The sequence below is a fragment of the Xiphophorus hellerii genome, chromosome 15 (genome assembly GCF_003331165.1).
Source record: "Xiphophorus hellerii strain 12219 chromosome 15, Xiphophorus_hellerii-4.1, whole genome shotgun sequence".
Lineage (NCBI taxonomy): Eukaryota > Metazoa > Chordata > Actinopteri > Cyprinodontiformes > Poeciliidae > Xiphophorus > Xiphophorus hellerii.
Genome location: NC_045686.1, coordinates 3,919,292 through 3,940,077, shown reverse-complemented (window position 1 = coordinate 3,940,077; position 20,786 = coordinate 3,919,292). Strand labels below are relative to the sequence as shown.

At 37.3% G+C, this 20,786-nt stretch overlaps 3 protein-coding genes across 6 annotated transcripts in view; 2 read left to right on the top strand and 1 right to left on the bottom strand.

Annotated features, from left to right (window-relative positions):
• Positions 1-327: 327 nt before the first annotated feature.
• LOC116734113 (uncharacterized) lies at positions 328-3,572 on the top strand. Its single transcript, XM_032585276.1, has 5 exons — positions 328-479; positions 559-1,071; positions 1,188-1,274; positions 3,056-3,096; positions 3,334-3,572. The coding sequence occupies exons 1-5, from the start codon at positions 431-433 to the stop codon at positions 3,340-3,342; spliced, it is 699 nt and encodes a 232-aa protein (XP_032441167.1). The 5' UTR covers positions 328-430; the 3' UTR covers positions 3,343-3,572.
• Positions 3,573-12,298: 8,726 nt separating this feature from the next.
• Positions 12,299-14,981, bottom strand: LOC116734116 (coxsackievirus and adenovirus receptor homolog). The gene is made up of 3 exons (XM_032585285.1): positions 14,861-14,981; positions 12,754-13,089; positions 12,299-12,639 (listed from the first exon to the last, which is right to left on the bottom strand). Exons 1-3 carry the CDS (start codon positions 14,922-14,924, stop codon positions 12,557-12,559), a joined length of 483 nt encoding a protein of 160 aa, XP_032441176.1. The 5' UTR covers positions 14,925-14,981; the 3' UTR covers positions 12,299-12,556.
• A 754-nt stretch (positions 14,982-15,735) lies between these two features.
• The window catches only part of LOC116734114 (butyrophilin-like protein 8), a 47,436-nt gene continuing 42,385 nt past the window's right edge, over positions 15,736-20,786 (top strand). The window contains exons 1-2 of one of the 4 annotated variants that reach the window (XM_032585281.1): positions 15,757-15,992; positions 20,404-20,742. In XM_032585281.1, the coding sequence (XP_032441172.1) occupies positions 15,923-15,992; positions 20,404-20,742 (409 nt within the window). In that variant the 5' untranslated portion in view covers positions 15,757-15,922. Of the gene's footprint in view, positions 15,993-20,403; positions 20,743-20,786 lie in introns of all 4 variants that reach the window. The other 3 variants (XM_032585283.1, XM_032585279.1, XM_032585278.1) reach the window with 3 other exon arrangements.

Below are 20,786 nucleotides of genomic sequence, written 5' to 3'. Positions count from 1 at the left end.
TGATCTTCTTGCTGAGCTGCTCAACAGATCCAGGTTGGGAAATTTATGTTACATTAAAATGATTTTTAATATTCAGAGATGTAGTTTGGATTAAAGGTTACATCTGAATTTAATTTTAAAAAAAAGTTAATCTGGATAATTATTGAATATGATGCTTTTTAGTTTCATTAACAACTGAAATCATAATAATTGTATATTTCCAGTCCTCCCAGTTCATCTGACTGTGAGTCCCAGCAGATCTCAGTTCTTCAGAGGAGAATCAGTGACTCTGATCTGTGAGGATGAAAACAGATCTGATGGATGGACTGTGAGGAGAAACACAACCAGAGGAACCAGGACGAGATGTGAAGTATGGGGGAAATTAAATGGTTCTACCTGTAACATCAACTACCTCGTCCCATTAGATACTGGTCTGTACTGGTGTGAGTCCATGTCTGGATCCTCCAGCAGCAGCAGCAGCATCCAGCTCTCTGTCTCTGGTAAGATCAGACTGTGGAGTTAGTGTTGCTGAAGCTGTGTGGAAATGGATGAAATGCTGTAGTTTGTCTCTGTGTTGAGGTGGATCAGTGATCCTGCAGAGTCCTGTCCTCCCTGTGATGGAGGGAGATGACGTCACTCTGAGCTGCAGAGCAAAGAATTCAACCCACAACCTCCCAGCTGCTTTCTATAAAGATGGCTCCTTCATTGGTGATGGACCATCAGGTCACATGACCCTCCTCCATGTTTCCAGCTCTGATGAAGGCCTCTATAAATGTAACATCAGCCGTCATGGAGAGTCTCCATCCAGCAGGATCTCTGTCAAAGGTCAGAGGTCAAGAGGCCTGAAAATATTGTTAAACTTTGGTTTTCAAAAGAAATTGTTTGGCAATTATTTAATAATAAACTTTATTTTAGAGAAACCATCAACCACTTCTGGTCCTCCACCATCTCCATCCTCTCCACCTTCCTCCCAGTCTGGTCTCTTCATCCCTCTATCATCTGTGATTGTTGTGGTTTTCCTGCTGGTTCTACTGGTTCTGCTGGTTCTGCTGGTTCTGCTGGTGAGACGACGTCTTCAGAGAAAACCTGAAGGTGAAGCAAACATTTGTTTTTCCAATATTCATTAGTTAAATAAAGTTTAACATTTACAAACTAAACTAGTTTTATCTAAAAAGAACTAGTGTAATTTATAATTTATTTTATTTTAGGAAATCAAGACGTTGGAGAGGAAAGTATCACTTACAGCGACATCAACGTTTCTCATCATCCACGACAGAAAAACAAATCAAATGAAGGTGAAACTTTATGTTTTATGTTTCTGTTCTTGGTTCTTTTGCAGAACTAGAGTTAAATTTGTTTTACCTCTTTGGCGTCTTTATCTTATCCTACCTGTGTTTAGAAATAGAGGTTTTAATAAAAGTAAACAGTTTTGCATTTCAAGAAAATGTTGACAACTCTATAAATTCACTGATATTAGAGATATGGAGGAATAAACAGGTTGTGTTTGTAATGATTAGGGATAAAAACATTTCAGTAAAGTGACGGCTACGTTTTCCAAACTTCATTTTCTGTCTTTAAGCTCCAATAACACGTTATCATCCAAACTACAGCGTCTCAGTTTAAACAAATATCATTGATGAAATAGCGGCCATATTGCTGTTCAGTACTTCTGTAAAATATATATTGTTTTTCTTTATTGCTCAGTTATGAAGGTTAAACTAGTCTATGCTCAGTTGTTGCTGTTGGTTCTGGTAAATGTTGCTCCGTTTCACACCTTCTGTTTTGCACTTTGAGGTTTTTCTGCTAACTGACTATAATAAACTCTGCGGTCGTTCAGCTTCCTGTTTCTGTTAAACTAAAAGTTTCAAAAACTGCGTCTAAAGTTCGTGCATGAGGAGAGACGGGACGGTGAAACATCCCAGATTCAAAATGTTGCAGGTGGAAACTTTCTCCTCCTGCGGTCAGTAAACAGACGAAGCCTTGATGACCAGCAGGATGTTTTTATTCATGTTAAACAGTTTTTGTGACCTTTTGGTCAGCAGTGGTTCTGACCTTTAACTTTCTTAATAACACCAACATTTTTCTGTTGAACCATCATTTTGTATATCAGGGAAATATTGTGGAAATGCAGGGGATGTTATTTTCATGTAGTGTTTGTGGAACCATCTATAAAAATGAACCAAACTAAACTCAGTCTTTCTGTTCACCAGTTTCTCTCCATGTGGAACAAAACGGAGTTTTTCTCAGATTTATTTTAATTCACAGATAAACTAACAGAAAGAGAATAAAGCTTGAAAAGCTGAAATGTTTCGGTGCATTGATACTTTACTCTGTTAGTGTTGGCAAATATCCTTGGTTCTGATTGGCTGAAACCCAAAGACCAGAGACAAGAAGAGCTTAGCGCCTGCAGTGGTTCCTCTGTGCATTTTAACTCATCTGTTGAACTTTAACCTTGTAAAGTTCAACAACTTTACAATCAGCTGAACTTAATAACACAGATCAATAACTATTGAGAGACATTGATCAGTTTTATTCCTTTCCTGCTGCTGTGGTGTGAAGTGAAACTCCAGCAGCTCAGACTGGTGCCTCTCTGGTCTCACTGGTTTCTGACTCACTTCTAACTTTCAGAGTTTGTCGTTTTCTGCTTTGTGGTGAAAAGTTTCATCTCTAAAGTCATTTTTGTTCTGCTGCTTCGTTTCTGATCCGGTTCCATGAAATCTTTAGTGACCCAGTTTAAAACCTGAATCTGTTCATCTGGTCTTACTGGTTTATGCCGAGTTTTAACTCACTGGAAACGTCTTTAAAATTGTGTCAAAATGTACAGAGTCAAAATCAAACAACATTTTTATTATTTTGAAATGTTTGCAGATCAGAACACAATAACAACAATAAACTGTAATTATTTTATTACTATTAATGTTTGTTTTAATGATGAGCAGCTGAGTTAAATAATAATTATTATTTAAATCCAGTTAAATAATAATTATTTAACTGGATTTATTTAATCCTAAACAATAACTAATAATAATTATTAATCCTAATCTCATGTTCATCAGTATTTATTTGTGTTTTTCAGATATTTTTACAGTTGCAGTTTTTTCTCTGAAGTTCAGGAAGGTGAGTCCAGATGGACACACACCTGGATTCCTGTTGCTATGACGACGGTCTGATTAACAATAACCTGATCAGATATTAAAGACAAGATATTTATCTCCACTGAGAAAATGATCATTTATTATGTTTATATTGATAAATTTATATATTTGTACCAAATAAGACGAGAAGAAGTTTAACTAAATTAATCATGTTTCTGTTTTCTAAACATGAATTTATTGGTTCTGATTTTATTTACAGAATCAGTAATATTCTGAGATCATCCACCAGACCAGAACCAGAGACCTGCTCTGACCGGATCAGAACCAGAGATCGGCTCTAACCGGATCAGAACCAGAGACCTGCTCCGACCGGACCAGAACCAGAGATCTGCTCTAACCGGACCAGAACCAGAGACCTGCTCTGACCGGATCAGAACCAGAGTTGAAAATCATCTGATGAGTCGTTGGAGTTTGAACTGTCAGAATTGGACCAGAAAACAACATCGATTCTTTGACATCTTTTCATTATTAACTGGTTAAAACTGGATGATTGGTTGATGGTTGATCCACCATCAGTCGTCGACCTCAACCAATAATCAACCAATAATCAACCAATAATCAGACACTGAAGCTGTTATTTGGTCCTAAATTCTCAAATATTTCCTAAAAAACAAACAAAAAAAAACATTTATAAATAATAACATAATAATAATGAAGAACTAAGTGAATATTTTTTTTTACCCCTCCAGGGCATCTTTTTGTGGGCTCTACTGCCCCTTACATCAGCGGCCCCCAACCTTTTTAGTCGCTCTGCCCTTCGCAATTTTGCTGCGGACCGGTGTAGGGGGGGGGGCGCAGTACTCCTATCTTGTTTTGTTACTCATCCAATAGACCCTTTTCACATGACGTCACACAACTTCCGTTTTGGCTCGAAGCTGTGTATCCTTAGTTCCGGTGTACATAGTAAGTAATGATAAAGTTGTCTATTTCATATATATATATATATATATATATATATATATATATATATATAATATATATATATAGAGAGAGAGAGAGAGATGTATAAATCTGACAGCATATGTTGATCAGACAGATCACCGGAGCATGGAGTTTACACAGTCTCTAAAACATTTGCCTAAAATAAGATTTGAAGATATATCACGATTTGCAAACCAGTTCTCTCTGACAAAAAAAATCTAAATTAGACAAAGGCTACAAATTCTTCACCGAACAATACCTGTTTGACTATGAAGGTAGGTATTTTTGTTTTGCGTAACCGTTAGCTTAGCATTAGTGAATTTTGTTAGCTAGCTAACTACGTGACATAACTGTTCCTTAACCAGAACTTTTTACTGTTTTTGAACTATAACGTTTTTAGGCTCTAATCTTGATCAGATTATTAAATTATAGACTGGAGTTGCCACTCATCCCATAAAATAGGGATTTGTTTGTTATAAGCAGAGATGTCCGGTGCCGCCGCTGCTTTGTAATGCCTTTAATCGGACCACTTTTTCGGTAACGAATAATCTAACGAGTTCGTATTTCAAATCCAGTAATCAGATTAAAGTTATTTATCCAAATCATTGCACATTAATATTTTCTTGTGTATTTATTTTTATTCCTTCTTTGCGTCTTTGGGAGAGACTCTGTGACAGTTAGCAGTGACAGAAACATGAACAGTGCATGGAGATGCGCATTTTGTTGCTGGAAAAACAGAAATATCGTCAAGCCCAACTGTTATTTGTGGCTTTTGTCTTGTTTTTATTTTCCATTAATACAGAAAATGAACCTCTAAACGTTACATCACTGACAGGCGGCGGTGTATATGTTTCCTAACTGTGGCTAAAGCTGCTGCTAGCTGGTTTACTCATGATCAGAGGCTGGTTCCTTTGAATACAGTTGGAGAATGGTAAATTGACAATGACTTATAACGGTTATCTAGCACGTAAACACTGTTTTATATAACACAGAAAGTGAACCTCTAAACGTTACAGCGCTGACAGAGAGTATATTTTTCCTAAATGTGGCTAAAGCTGCTGCTAGGTGGTTTACTCTCCGATCGGAGGCTGTTTATTTTATACACAGATAGAGAATGGTGAATTTACAATGATTAGTAACAGCTATCTAACACTTAAATGCTGTTATTATTAAACTTACCTTTTATTATATCCTTAAGATTATGAGAATGCGGGAAGTTTTCAGCTTGGTTCCCAAGGCAAAATCACACCGGAAGTAAAGATACCCAGTTTTGAGTTATGGCGGCCATTGTCTGACGTCACTGTGAAAAGGGTGATGCACAACACATAACCGATAAAATCCGGTTTAGGATTTTCAAACTAAAAGATCCGGAAGTAGTTCGTTATTTCTTGCGCGGACCGGTACCAATTGGTCCGCGGCCCGGTGGTTGGGGACCACTGCCTTATATGAAATAGTATATATAGTAGTATATATATAGTTTATATAGTAGGCTGACAGGAAATGGGGAAGGAGAGGGAGGAAGACATGCGGCAAATATCGTCGCGGGTCCGGGAGTCGAACCCGCGACGGCCGCGTCGAGGACTCAAGGCCTCCAAAAACGGGTCGCGCCACCCACTACGCCACCACGCCCACGAAGTGAATATTTGACCAAAAGAAATATCAGCTTTCATGCTGATGCATCAGTTTATATGAGAGGATTTTTTAATAACAATTTAAATGAATCAAAAATCAAAGTTTATTTTTTCTCCACAGAACATTTATTGTGAAACTTTTAATATTTTGCATTTAAATAAAACCCTTTTAAATATGAAAGGCCATTTATTTAGTTCTTCATGGACAGATTGGTTGAAACCAGAGAACTGATCAAATGTTCATATTTTATCATTCTTTGTTTACTTCCTGTTTTCTCTGTAGAATCATCACCTTTCATTTAGCTTCCACTTTTAGCCTGTACTCTAGCGCCACCTGCTGGTCTGCTGCGGTAATGTTTGGAAACTGAAGGAGTTCCTAGTTTGTTCCTGTCCAGCAGGTGGCGCCTCCGTCCCAATGAATCCACTGTGATCAGGAACTGCTGCAGTATTTATTCTTATTAAATGCTAATAAAGGTCGAGTTTTAGATTTAATTCTATAACTCACAACAGATGAGTTATAGAAAAAATATGAGTTTTTCCATAATACACATGTTATAAATGAATAAATTAGTTTGTTTTAGTCTGAATGAACAAAGTGAACCATGAATCTGATCACATGGAAAAATATCTGGCAGGATTCTCTGAAACAGCAGGAACAGCAAAACATATAATAATATATATAACAAGTATTTATTAAAAATAAATGTTGATATTTTTTGGAGGTAGTTTTAATTATTGTGCCTTTTTAATGAATTAGGAAAAATCCTGTAAAGTATTTTATCTATAAACGATCTGAACAAGCAGCAAAATGAATATTTTCTATGTGTGTTAAATATGTTATGGATCTCAGCAGAACATGAAGAAAAAAGAAAAACTTCATTTTTCATATTTTGATGAGGAGGCATCACAAATGGACTCCTCCATTTCTCTTTCTCTTTGAATTATTTTAATGCATCAGAAACAAATAAATAAAAACACAAATCAACTCAAACTGAACCTTTTCTCTGGTAAAACCGTTAAAGCAAAAACACCTGGAGAAAAGCAGCCAATCAGAGGGAGAGGATCAGTTTGAACTTGTTCAGGTGCTTCAGGTGGATTTCATTCATATTCTAACAGTCTGCAGCTTCAGGTCTGAGACACTGAGACACGTTCAGGAACCGTCACTGAAATATTCATCAGAACTGAAAGCAGCAGGCTGGGGTCAAAGGTCACACCTGCTCAGTAAGGTTACATTTCCACTGATTGATTGTAATAAATCTGCATTTTTATTAACCTCTTAAACTTTAAACATTTTTATTTAATTTATACGTTAGTCATAAAATAAAAGAGAAGGAAGATGAAAAGCTGCATAAATCCTAATAAAACGTCTCAGTCCTGATAAACGGTTTTTAGTCTTATGAAAATATTTTTATTCCAGAATACTCACACAGACAAACTCAGACATGTTTCCCTCTTTACATCAGCAGCAGGAGGTCAGAGGTCACAGCTGCTCATATAAAGGTGGGCGGGGTCAGAGGTTAAATTTATGCACAACATTTATATTTATTCATAAACGGTTAGATAAATAAAATAAAACAAAAATAACAAATTCACCTCCACAGGTGAGTAAATCCTGTAAACATGAAGAGTTTATGAAAATATGATGAAAAACTGATGGATTTATAATAAATAAGATTATAAAATAAATACAAAGGACAGATTTTACTGGATATTTTAAACCCTGAGCTGCTGCTGTTTGACTATAGATTATTAATAATCAGAACAATGATTAGTTTATGATGCTGAAGGATTTCACAATAAAAGACTTCCTGTCTCAACATGGTTCATATCATCCTGGTGCAGCTCTATGAATATTAAATAACCTCCAACAAAATCACTTCAATATGTCAAGTTACTTTATTTAATCCTAAAATAATAATAATTTACTGAACAAATGAAGATTTTCATCAGGATGTTTACTGAACTTTAGAAATATTACAGACTAAAGAAGAAACTCTTTCCTCTAAAATCTTCCTCTTACAAATGAGACGTTGAAGAACAGAGTATTAATTTAAATGAAATGAATAAATAGGATGTAAAACAATAACTAAATAAAATGTAAATTAATATTTTGACCATGGGTCAGATTTTCAGTTTGAACATGAACTGTTGGTTTTATTCCAGATTATCTTTGAAATCCAGTGAGAATAAATAATTTCACAACAAATGAAGCTTTAATGATAAAATGTTTATTCTGAGTGTTGGAGCCAATCAGAAACAGGAGAGTTAAAGTTTCCACAGCAGAGGTCAAAGGTCGTCTGAGGAATCAGTCAAGTTGCTGATTTTATTTACATATTAAACTAATAAATGTTTTTCTGATGTTTATGAACTTATGAGTTAAAATCACTGAAGCAGAAAGACGTTAATAACCAAATGTCTTATTTTTATTGTTGACAGTAAAAAGATGTGGAGCATAAATATTATGAACTCAGATCATTCAGTATTTTATTCTGTTCTGACCTTTGACCCTGAACCTTCAGAGGTGTTTCAGTTTTCTCCTCTCAGCTCCAGTTTGTGACCTTCACATTCTTCAGTGAGTTTAGTAAATCATTCCCAGGTGATCAGAGTCAATATGTAACCAATAACTGAGTCAATATGTAACCAATAACTGAGTCAATATTTAACCAATAAGTGAGTTTTTCTCTCTGACTTTACCTGATCAGATCTCTGGTGATGATTCTTTTTGTTTCTGTTATTTCAGGATCTTTTTCCTGCTGTGAACTGAAACATTCCTGGATGTTTGACGTTTTCGTGTCTCTGCCTGTACCTGAGCTGCTCACCTGGCAGCAGCTCCACCTGTGTTTTCCAGAGTGGGCGGAGTCAGAGCTGCTGGGTCACAGAGTACAGAGTGTACTGGAGGACAGAGTCAAACCTGGCAACGTGGAGGAGCAGGCAGGAGGATCAGTGGGCCGCCATGAAACGCTGCAGGTCAGTTTCCTCTTTACTGCTGCTTTGAAATATTATCTGGAGCCGATCGCACTAATGAAGGATCAATAATTTACTAAATAAATGATCAATAATGTCCAAACTGCTCAGTCAGAACCAAACATCTGCAGGATGTCGGACCTTCAGCTTCCTGCAGTAATTCCTCCGTCAGGCTGAACTTTAGTTAGAAAAACTTTAGTTGTGACTCAAAATGTTTGTCATTTTCTAGCAGAATGAATAAATCTGATCATGATCAATATGTTGATCAACCAGGAGATGATTTACAAGCAGATTTATGAAACATATGCACTTCTACTAGTTTAACTTTTAGTCATTCTAAATTTAATACAAACTAAAATCTTTCAGATTTCTATATTCATAAACTTGGACTTTCTTCATAAATCAAACTAAACTGAAGATGAATTGGTTCAAAGTTTTAATAACTGTTATTTTAATAGCAGGAGTTATTAAAAATCTCCTGTTATTAAACAGTTTTGTGGTTCATCTCTAAAAGTGATTCAGATTATTAGAAACTCTCTGCGTCTGAAAAATGTTTGTAGTTTTTATTGAACTTTCTGCTTCAGCTTCTTTCTTTCTGTTTTCTTGGTTTCTGCTTCTGTTTCCTCTGATTGTTTCTCTGGTTGGAACATTTTTCTGTTGTTGCATTTTGCAGCATTGATGTGTTTGCTTGGTGTGTTGCCATAGTTTCATGTTTTTGTGTTATCAACGACACAAAACCTGATCAGACGCAGCAATCAGGAGAAAATACAGAGACTGTAAGATCAAATCAGAAACATCAACAGATAATCAATAATCAGAGCAGAAGGAGAAAGAATCAGATTGTTCAGTTTGGATTTAAATGTTTGGATCTTTGAAATAAAATATTTCTGATGTTTAAAGTTTAGTTATCTGGTGAAATGTTTACTCTACTTTATATACTGAAAATATTACTTTTGCATTATTTTTACAATAAATTTCTGAGAAATAAATTGAATTGTCGTCTTTATAAAAAGAAAAAAGCAATTATTGTGTAATATTTAAAAAACAAACAGATTATAGTTATAATATACATTTAATAATCCTGATTCCTAATAAACATGATAAACTCATAAACCTTCTAAACCAGGATTCTTTACCAGTGATGATCTTGAACACATTATTTTCTAGAGAGATTTAGATTTATTAGTTTTTTAATGAGTAAAAACCAGAGGAATCTCCCACCATGAGCTGCTTTAGTAAAGATAACTGGTTTGGTTTTACAGTGTGGTTCTGGTTCTGTTCAGTCTCAGTAGTTATTTAAACTCCTGCTTTTTATTTCTTCCTGTCTGGATTCTCTGTTCATCCGTCTTCATGTTCCTGGTTGGTTGAACTTGATCAGTTTTTATTAATAAATCATCACCAGGCCTCACTGTCACTGATCTTCGGCTCTGCAGGAACTTTTATTACATTTGGCTGAACACATTTAAAGTTTTATTAAGTTGTTGAAGCTTTAATAAATAATGAATCTGCAGGTCAGTTACTGTTTATGATCTTAATGTTGGATGAAGTCGCTGTTTGTGGCTGTTGGTCATGGACATGATGTCCAGTCTTTATGTTTGGTGCTGATTTATTTCTCTTATTAATGTTAATATATTTATTGTTTTGGTTTCTTATCAGTTTAAATTAACCTGGATTAGGGCTGAAACTTTAACACAGTATTTTCTATTCATTAATCACATAGATTGAAATCTTTGAACAAAATCACGTCTAGTTTTTAGTATCTGTGTTTCTGGTAAATCTGGAAATGTGACTCTTAAACTTCCTCTGACTGATGTGGTTCTGCTGACTAGTAAACGGACCTGAAAGCTCCGAGTTCTGCTGCTGTTCACTTGGTTTCTGTGTTTTAACTGAAGGTTAAATAGTGACTACGGCTACAAACACATTTATTTCTGGAACAAGCCAACGTTTTCATTCAGCAGGAAGTCAGAGCTCAGATTACAGCTTAACGTTCCCAGTTGAAGCTGAAGAACCAGAACCAGAACCGATCCACAGGGAGAACAAACTCCATGCAGACGATCCTGGTCCGGATCTAAACCTTCTCAGAAAACAGAAGCAGAAATAAAATGTCCCTGATTGTCTGGTTTGTGGAACCTGGTGCAGCATAACAGCCTCCACCTGGTTTCTCCGTGTTTCCTTCCTAACAGCCTGGATCACTGAACATTTTCCTGCTGGTCGTCTTTGTCAGCAGGAGGAGGAAACACTGGCTAACGGTCAGGATGCTCAGACAAACTTTCTGTTTGGTGTCACATATCAACTGTTTTACAGTCCAAATGCAGTCAGGAGTTATTCATGTTGAAGTTCAAACTAAATCCCAAATTATTTCAATTCATTCAAGTTGAATCAGTGAAATTTATCCGACTTTAATCCACCATAATACTGGAGAACATAAAACATTTCAATAAAAAGACACAAACATGTAAATCAAATGAAAACACAGTGAGGTCAGAATAAATATGAACAGAAAGCAGAAAAAATCTCAATGAAATAAAATTCTTCATATGATGATCAGGTTGTTCTTCATGTTTTCTTTCCACATTTCAAACATTTTTCTCTTCACTCTTGGTGCCGACATGGATCCTGATGATGCTTCATGTCTTTACAGCCTTTCAAGGCTCTTTAAGGAGGATTTTACTCAGATTATTACTAAAATTACCAGGAAACATTTTATGTTCATCAGATTCACTGATTAAATGTGAAGAACAATGAAGAACAATCCACTGATGTGAAATATGTAAACGATAAACAGCAAAGCAAAAATAATTTAAATCTCCATTAAAAATCAATCTGGACTAATCTGAAGAAAGATTTTTACAGATATAATCTGATTCTATCCAGGATCCAGGATCAGTTCAGGTCTGGATCAGGTTAGAAAGGAGAAAATCTGACTGTGCTGCCTTTTGTAAGTTAAACTGGACCAGCAAGGTTGAAAACCGCACTAGAGCGCCCCCTGGTGGATATTCTGTTATGTTTTGGTGACGCTAAAAAAGAATATAGATCCAAGATGGTGGAAAGCAACACGAACAGTTCATGATTTAATCTGATTATTATCCTTATACGTTGTGTTTCAGACAAGATTTGTTCGTAAGTGTTGGCTAATTGTAAAAGCAATAATTGTCTCTTTGTGTTTTATGTAACTGGTGTAAATAATTGTACGCTGGAGTCATTTAGGAAAAGTTTTTATTTTTAGCTAGCAGCTAGAATAGCTAAGTTGCGATGTTCGTTGGCTAATACTCAGTCTTGTATGTTTCAGTTTATGATGGCCAAAGTGATGGCAGGGGTCAGAGGTCACTCTTCAATAAACAAGGAGAAAAGAAACAAGTTTGGTTATTGGAGCGTCGTTGTCTGGCTGTCAGCAAATTCTGCAGAGTTAAATCAACACTGTGCCCAGTCTATTTGGTCCTTATCAGAATTGGTGTTAATTTAACTCTTACAGAGTTATTTCAACTATAGTTATAACTCTTTCAAGTGTTAAAATTACTCATTTTCTGGGTGAAATAACTCTGAAAAGAGTTAAATTAACACCAATTCTGATAAGGACCAAATAGACTCGGCATAGTGTTAATTTAACTCTGCAGAATTTGCTGTCTAGCTGCTGAAAACTGGAAATGTCAGGGCGAGGACAGCGCAGTGACTTATAAAGCATTTCAGTCCATGGTTGATGGTACAGGTAAAATAGTTTTATAATGTTGATGAGATCAGAAGGTTGATCAGTTGTGATCGTTGTCATGCTGATCGATCAGAAAATCACCAACAGCAGCAATAATCTGATGCAAATTATCTTTACAGGATTAAGGCATTCATTCATCTATAGATTAACTGGAGGATCTGAGGTTTTCTGCATTAAGCAAGCAAATTGTTTTCTATAGATTAGAACAAAAACACCAGCAGAGACACAATCAGACCAACTATCAGTCCCACGGATCCGTCCTGGTTTCCTGAGTTCTTGTCTCCTGCAGACAAAGACAGAACTAGAATCAGTTAAACAAATGATCTGATCCCAGATGTTTCTCTGGGATCCAGAACCAGGAAGATTCTGGTTCTGATCCAGAGTTCAACTCACTCACCTGGAGGAGGATGAGGAGAAACACGCAGGTTGATGGTTCTGATCAGTTTAGCATCCAGGCTTCCTTGATTTCGAACTCGACATTCATATGTTCCATTATCGTTAGTCGTTGCGTTCATCAGAACCAGAGACACGTCTCCATCCTTCATCCGTCTGTCTGCCAGATCCACTCGGTTCTTGTAATCTGGATGCTGGATGGATGAATCAATCTGATCGTCTCTGTACAGAAGAACAAATTCATCCCCCAGATCAGTTCTGCTCCACTCCACAGCGACAGGTTTGTTCTCAGTAGTTGTACAATTCAGAGTGACGTTGAGTCCAGAATAATCTGTGATGTCTGTAGAAAAGGAGACACAGAGCAGAGAGGTTAAAGGTCAAAGAGGACTGTGTCCTTCCATGGCAGCATAAAGTGCTTCATGTCCACCAAGTCACTTCTGTGGTTAACAGTCACTGTTACAACTTAGTGACTCTGATGAAATATTGATCCACTTTTCAGAACCTTCTGGCTTTATGTACAGTAACTGGTGACAGATTTATTATTTTATCTGTTTATTGGTTGCTGTTACAGCCCGGCTCTGGGCCCACGGCGTGTTCAACATGTTGGCCTAAATATGTTGTCATTTTCCTATCAACTAAAAAAATGCTGTTTGTGATACAGAAACTCATAATTACTTCATAAATTTACATTTTGTTATATTTTGGTCGCCATTTTTTCACAGCTGGGTTGATGATGTCATCAGGTCCAGTCTGTACTGGAGTCTCCAGAGTAAACAGGAAGGCTAACTTTAACCCAGTTCATCATATTGGTTTGACTGGTGTCATTTTAGATAATGCCACACTGTGGCGTTATTGGCTGTAATTTAAAAACAATAAGGTGAATCTGGATCAATTCCCACATGGAAATAAGAAGAGTGCAGTGAGAGAGAGCCGAACACAACTTCCAGAGGATCTATATTTGTGCTTTCAACATTTCTCTACAGAAGACTTTGTCACTTGTACGAGCAAAACTGATTAAGACTCTAACAAGAGTTTGTTACCTAAACAGGCTAAAAATAAATGCTGTGCTGATAGTTTCTATCCACAAAGCACTTAAACCCAACTGAGGTGTAAATTTATGCACTAAAAACCAATAGAGTGGCAAAGGCAACCAGAAAACTGGCAACCCAGCAACACTATGGCTGTGCTCCCAAGATAACGGCTCTAACCATCTGATCTCACGCTGCTGTTTGTGAGCACATGAACTCCAAAGGGGAAACACCCTGAGGCACAAATCAATCAACAGGTAACACTTAAAAAACTTTAAAAACTTATAAAAAAAACCTTTATTGGAGAGAAAAGGTTCAAAAAGAAACGTAACATCCCCTCACTATCTTCCCAAATAAGTTAAACTATGTTCACTAATTAACATCTCAAAGAGATAAAATTGTTGTGTGAAATTGTAGCTTAAATTTGAACAAAGCCCAGTTTGTTGGTGCCTTAACAAATAAAGGGAAGCAACGTAAGGAGAACTTCAGATTAATTTACTAAACATTATGGCTGGTTGGAGGGAGGGAAGGTGAGGGAGCGAACCAATGACAGGAAGTTGTTGAGCTTCAGGTGACTCTGAATACCGGGTCAGAACCAGAACACTTTGTGGATGCCAGGCAGGCTGCTGATCCCAGCCTGGCCTGGAGCTGGACCAGAGACGTAATGTCCTCTGACTGGACTCAGATCTGGGTCTGAATGACGCCTGGATCGTCTTGGCTGTTGAACGGTGCAGATCCTCATCGCTTTCAGGCTTTAGCTGCACGAACAACCAACCAGTTTGACAATAACTCCGTCTTCCTCTGACCCGGAAGTCAGAGCTCAGATAACGGCGTGACGTCACCACCAGCTTGACCTCAATGTTTGTAACAATTAGCTGGTTTTACAAACATTGAGGTCTTATTGTGTTTTATTGTTGTTATTATGAGGCTAATATGACTATAATGTTTCGCTACACTGTGTGTTCAACTACTCTGTGAACTAGGAACGTCATCATCGTATCATCAGTTTCCTGTTCGTCTTTTGACTCTGGATTAACAGTTTGTGAGAATCGTTAGTAAAATGAAGGCGGATTAAAAACTCACCTTCAGCAGAGACAGAACTGATACGAAGAGCCGAGCAGAACAACATGATCATTAAACAAACCATTTCTGTAACCTGTATCCACTGTTAGCCGTAACGGTACAAGGAGTGAAATGCGGAAGTCACGTGGGCCATGGAGCTGCAGATGCTGCTGGTACTGTCGCAAACTGTCGTAAATCATAGTGATGGGAGTTATGGCTCTTTGAACCGAACCGAATCATCAGAACGAACCATTAAATCCATAATATAGTATATATATATATAGTATAGTATAATATCCGTTACATCAGGCTGGACTAGTCATGGATCTGGCATCACCGATGCGTCGGCGCATGCGTCAAGTCCTTAGACCAAACCCCGTGTCGGTGCGCGTGTTGCGTTCAGCAGGTCATGTGATACAGGAAGTGTTTCTAAATGACTCTGACGCCAAACTGTGTTTATTTAAAGTGAATCTGTCAACAGGATGCATTTACCAAAATCATTCTTATCTTTCACATCATCAACTATGGAGCCTCAAGGCAAACGAAAGGTTTGGTAGTTTGGGACCATTTTGATCTACATCAGAAAATATTTTCAGAAAACAAGACTTTTGGCAACATAGTTTATTAACTAGAGACATTATTATCTTTTCAAACAATATGGAGACTTTGCTGCCCAGAAATGGACCAAAATGTGAAATTTTATCCTCTGGATTCATTTGGTACCAAAATACAGAAATGTTATAAATCTAGTTACAATGTATAAGTTTCCTTTGGGCTCTGTACTATATTTCATATAATTGAATAAATATTAATTTTACGTTAGACAGATGATTTGACTTTTTAGTGAATTTTACTCATAAAAACAAATTTTTCTACATTAATATAAAACATTAGGAATAATATAATTCAAATAGTAAAAATTGATTCTTTGATCGTTTCTTTGTAGTGAATGAACCTGATGGTTGTGTTTCCTTCAAGGAGCCATTAGTCCCGTCATCATGACGTCACGTTGCGTCAGTCCCAGCAGCATCTTGACTTCCGCGTTTCTCTCCAAAGTAGCTTTACGGCTAACAGCGTTTCCAGATGATAGAAATGGTTTCATTAATGGTCTCGTTGCTCTGGACTCTGTGGATCAGCTCTGTCTCTGCTGAAGGTGAGTTTTTAATCCGCCTTCATTCTAACTAACGATTCTCTGATCTGGTAATCCAGATCAAAAGATGATCAGGAAACTCCTGGATCATCAGCGATGAGTTTCATAGTTCGCAGAGCAGCTGGACGAACACAGTGTAGCGAAAACTTATAACTATAATGATGCAGTATGTATAATAAATACAGTTATTTATTGATGTTTACAAACAAAGAGGTTAAACTGGTTGTGACTTTAAGCCGCTATCTGAGCTCTGACTTCCTGGTAAATGGGAGGCGGAGCTACTGGTAAAATATTGGGTTGATCCAAATTTAAACAAAGTAAATGTAACTTTCACCAAACCATCTATAATTCTAATAATTATTATATTATTATTAATAATTAAAGGTTATAAAACGTTTAATTAAAGCTAGAAACGATGTGGAGTGCAGCACGGTTCAACAGCTGAACTAGCAGAAAGTTCAGATCAGTTTCTAAGTCAGTAGATCCTCATCAGATCCACACCGGGCCGGGCTCACCAACCTGACCGATCCATTCATAAAACACTGGTTCTGATCCGCTGTTACAGATCAACTGGTATCCAGACCAACTGGCTGAAATCTATGTGCATCGCAGATGTTTGTAAAGAATAGGTGGCTGTGTAGATGCCTGTTTAAAATGAACAAAACCCAAAGCTGTTCTAAATACGACTTAAAGATTATATTAATGTTGCCACAGATTAAAATGTGATCTTTTAAAAGTCCAGATCATCTGAAGTACTAAAATCTGTTCTGATTGACAGACGGGTGACTAAAGTCCACCATCTTGTTTCCACAGAGCTCAGTAGGAACTGATCTCTGATTGGTCAGAAGCTGCTGCCATTTGATTTATAGATATAGAAATAAACTCAGACAAAAATGTTTCTCTTCCTCTAGTGAAGTTTAATTTTTCAATCTTCAGGAGAGAAAAAGACTTTTGAGTTTCATTCCTCTAATTATGTACAGTATATCCGTATACAGTACAGACCAAAGGTTTGGACACACCTTTTAATTCACTGATTTTCCTTTATTTTCATGACTATTGACATTGTAGATTCACACTGAAGGCATCAAAACTATGAATAACACATGTGGAAATATGCACTAAACAAAAAAGTGTAAAACAACTGAAAATAGCCCTTATATTCTAGTTTCTTCAAAGTATCAACCTTTTGCTGTGATTACTGCTTTGCACACACTCTGCATTTTCTTGATGAGCTTCAACAGGTAGTCACCTGAAATGGTTTTCACTTCATAGGTCAACCTGCCCTGTCAGGTTAATAAGTGGGATTTATTGCCTTATAAATAGTCATGAAAATAAAGAAAACCCATTGAATTAGAAGGTGTCCAAACTTTTGGTTTGCTCTGTCTCCACCTGCCGGTCGGAGACAGAGCAGTTCCCGTACCAAGCTGTAATACAGTTGGTGAGGATGCTCTCAATGGTGCAGCGGTAGAAGTTCGTGAGGATCTCTGAGGACAGGTTGTTCTTCCTCAGGGTCCTGATGAAGAAGAGGCGCTGATGCGCCTTCTTAATGATAATGGCCTCCCATGGGGGGGAATTTGCAGACAATTCTTGAGCATCACCTTCCTGCCAGTATACCAGGGCTCTTGCATTCGCTGCCCAGTAATAATGCTGAAAACAGGGTAATCCCAATCCTCCCATCTCTTTTGGTTTATTTAAGTGAGTTTTTGATATTCTATGGGCTTTAAAGCCCCAAACAAAAGGCAGGATTATTGAGTCTAATGATTTAAAAAAGCCTTTGTTAAAAAAATAGGCAGACCCTGAAAAAGATATAAAAATTTAGGTAAGGACACCATTTTAATCTATGTAACGTTTTTGAACAGGAATAATCTGATGGGGATGAAAAGTTATCAAAAAGTTTAAAAGTTTCTAAGGTTTTACTGAGTTTAGTCTGAACTGACTCGTTTGCTCTTCTCTCTTTAGAATCACTCAGACTGAACTGTTTGATTAAATATTACTTATTGATTGATGATAGAAAATGATTGAGGACCAGTAGTTTGATAGTTTACATGTTTCTCACAGACAATCCTATTCCAGTGATCCATATATTCCTGACAGAATGACCCTGACCTCTGGTCTGTGTTTGGTGCTGGAAGACCTTTGACCTCTCAGTCTGACATTTGCAACATATTCCTCCTGCTCAGCTCTGACCAGAGCCACCAGTTAGACATTCTGGTTCTAGATTAACCAGCTCAGTGTCTCATGGAGATAATGAATAACCTTAAACAGCCGTTTGCTGTTTGCCTTTCATTTACTGAGGACGTTTGTTCACACAGGAATTCATTCAACGTGTCCCAACAGCTGCTTTAGAGCCAGAAACTATCTGAGGAACCGTCAGGAAGAGGAAACTTACAGCCAAGGTGACTGTGACCTCTGCCTGTCTGAGGGCAAAGGTCACAGTCGCCCTGGCAAAGATGAATCCCATCAGACCTGGACCTGGTGGTTTCACAGCCAGAGTCATTAGATCATGTAGATTTGAACAGCAGTTTCTGCTCAATAATTTAAGAGTCTTTTAATTAATGACTTTCATTCTAAACTTTTGGACAGTTTCAGATACAATCCCAGACCCTGAGAGGCCAAAGTGATCGTTGCTCTGATCTGCAGCCTGTAGCTGCATAGAAACACAGCAGAGCTGCAGTAGATGCTTTACTAACAGGATGAATTCAGTCAGTTTGCAGCAGCCCAGCAGCTATCAGGTTATTATTTATTGATTTGAGCTTTTAACTGCATGCAAAATCACATATTGATCAAAAGGCTCTGCAGCATTAATACTCATATCAACATCATCTGCTGGATTCAGAAGATTTTAACAGATGAACCACAGAGAATAGAATAAAGGAGAAGCTCAGAAATGAGATGCAGATTATAATCTCACATGCAGATTATAATCTCTGACTGTAGATAACATGGTGACTGTAGGACTTATGCAGCCAGTGACTCCATAAAATAATCTGCTTATGTGAATCATATTGATAAACTCACTGATGGTGATTTATTCATGAAAATAAGCCTAAAAAACTAATAATTAATGCTCTTAATATGTTGTTCTTTCTGCAAATGGATGGTTTTTTACTCTCTAATTAATAATTAATAAGTAAATTAGTTGAAAATTATTTCAGTAACTGATTAATCGTGACTAATCCAATTAACTGTTTCATTCAGCTGAAACTGATTTTATGCTAGAACAGCTTGCCATACTCAGTGCTCTATAGCTGATGGTTTGTGTTATCAGTTTTTGTCCACAAGGGGGCGCCACAGGACTGTGTTAGATCCCCATCTATTTATAAAATACATCATCAATCTTTGTCTAATTGTGTCATATTCAGTTTTATGCTGATAATTCAGACATTTAAATCTTTTTATCAACTTTTGTAAAAATCTCTGATTCTGTCCTGGACTCATTAATCTGCAGATGAAGCAAAGCTGGTGTTTTCCAGGTAAAGGCAGTTTGTCCAAACGATTCCCTCAGTGACAGACAGATTCTGAGGTAATGAAGCAGAAACATTTCTGACTCCACTGAGTTTTTCTCTGATCTGACCAGTCAGAGGAAAATTAATTTCTATAACTTTCTACAGGGAATCAGGAAGGAGATGAAATCTTTCCACAGGCTGAACATCACAGCCTCCATCTTCAGTGAACTCAGTTCATTTAGAGGCTTAAAACATTTAGGTAACCAGAGATCTGTACAGAACCAAAACCAGTCAAACCATGACAGAAGTAATTACAAAATATAATAATTAGCAATAAAGCAGAAATAAAACACACTATGAAGAATGAATGGACTCAAATAAAAGCAGAAACAATGAATTGACTCAGACTGTGTCAAAAACCACTGAGAGCAAAATGTGTTTTAGTGAAACTTAAAAACAGCAAGAGATGAATTTTCAGATTAATAATCAGCTGTTCCATAATTCTGGACAAGTCTGATCTCCTCTGAGCTTCAGTCAGCAGCAGGTCCACTGATCGAAGGTCAAAGGTCAAATTTAAGACTGAAGCAGGTCAGAAAGATATTGTCAGGTTTATACACCTAGAACATTGAAATACACAGGAAAAGACATTTACTATGAACAATATGACTATATAAAGCTAATCAGCAGCATTACTCTATAAACTATCTTATTATAAACATGAACAACAGGACGTCCTTCTGCTGAGCAGCCGTCTGATTAGAACAAGCTGCCGCTGGCTGCCTGCATCCTTCAGCAGGGCCTCCATAAACACACTGATCAGTTTTTATATAGGTTATTATTTTAATTCTATCACATATAAAACTCATTAACTCAACTTAGGACAGAATAAAAACAGATTTTATTCTCCCACAGTGTGTTTATGGGAAAATGTCATTGACCTCTGACCTCTGCTGATTTCTCTCCTGCAGGTCATGTAAAGGTCAGAGGTGACCCTGGACAGTCCATCACTCTGCCCTGTAGATCTGCTGCCAGTTCATCTGTTATCGTCGTTCAGTGGAGCAGAACCGATCTGGGCTCAGAGTACGTTCTTCTGTTCAGAGACGGTCGACTTGATGTAGGGAACCAGAACCCGTCTTATCAGAACCGGGTGGATCTGGTGGACCCACAGATGAAGGATGGAAACGTGTCTTTGGTTCTGAAGAACCTGACGACTAACGATACGGGACTATATCAGTGCCAAGTCCAGAATGAAGGAGGCCTTGATACTGAACTCATCAGAACCATCAGACTGGAGGTTCTTAGTCCAGGTGAGAATTTGTTTCTGGATCAGAACCAGCAGCTTCCTGGTTCT

Excerpts from the sequence above, each read along its gene's own strand:
- LOC116734113 (XM_032585276.1), top strand. The coding sequence starts at position 431 with ATGTCTGGATCCTCCAGCAGCAGCAGCAGCATCCAGCTCTCTGTCTCT. Across the intron at positions 480-558 it reads CATCCAGCTCTCTGTCTCTG|GTGGATCAGTGATCCTGCAG; the intron begins GTAAGATCAGAC and ends CTCTGTGTTGAG. Across the intron at positions 1,275-3,055 it reads GAAAAACAAATCAAATGAAG|ATATTTTTACAGTTGCAGTT; the intron begins GTGAAACTTTAT and ends TGTGTTTTTCAG.
- LOC116734116 (XM_032585285.1), bottom strand. The coding sequence starts at position 14,924 with ATGGTTTGTTTAATGATCATGTTGTTCTGCTCGGCTCTTCGTATCAGT. Across the intron at positions 13,090-14,860 it reads CAGTTCTGTCTCTGCTGAAG|ACATCACAGATTATTCTGGA; the intron begins GTGAGTTTTTAA and ends CCTTTTCTACAG. Across the intron at positions 12,640-12,753 it reads TTCTCCTCATCCTCCTCCAG|GAGACAAGAACTCAGGAAAC; the intron begins GTGAGTGAGTTG and ends CTTTGTCTGCAG.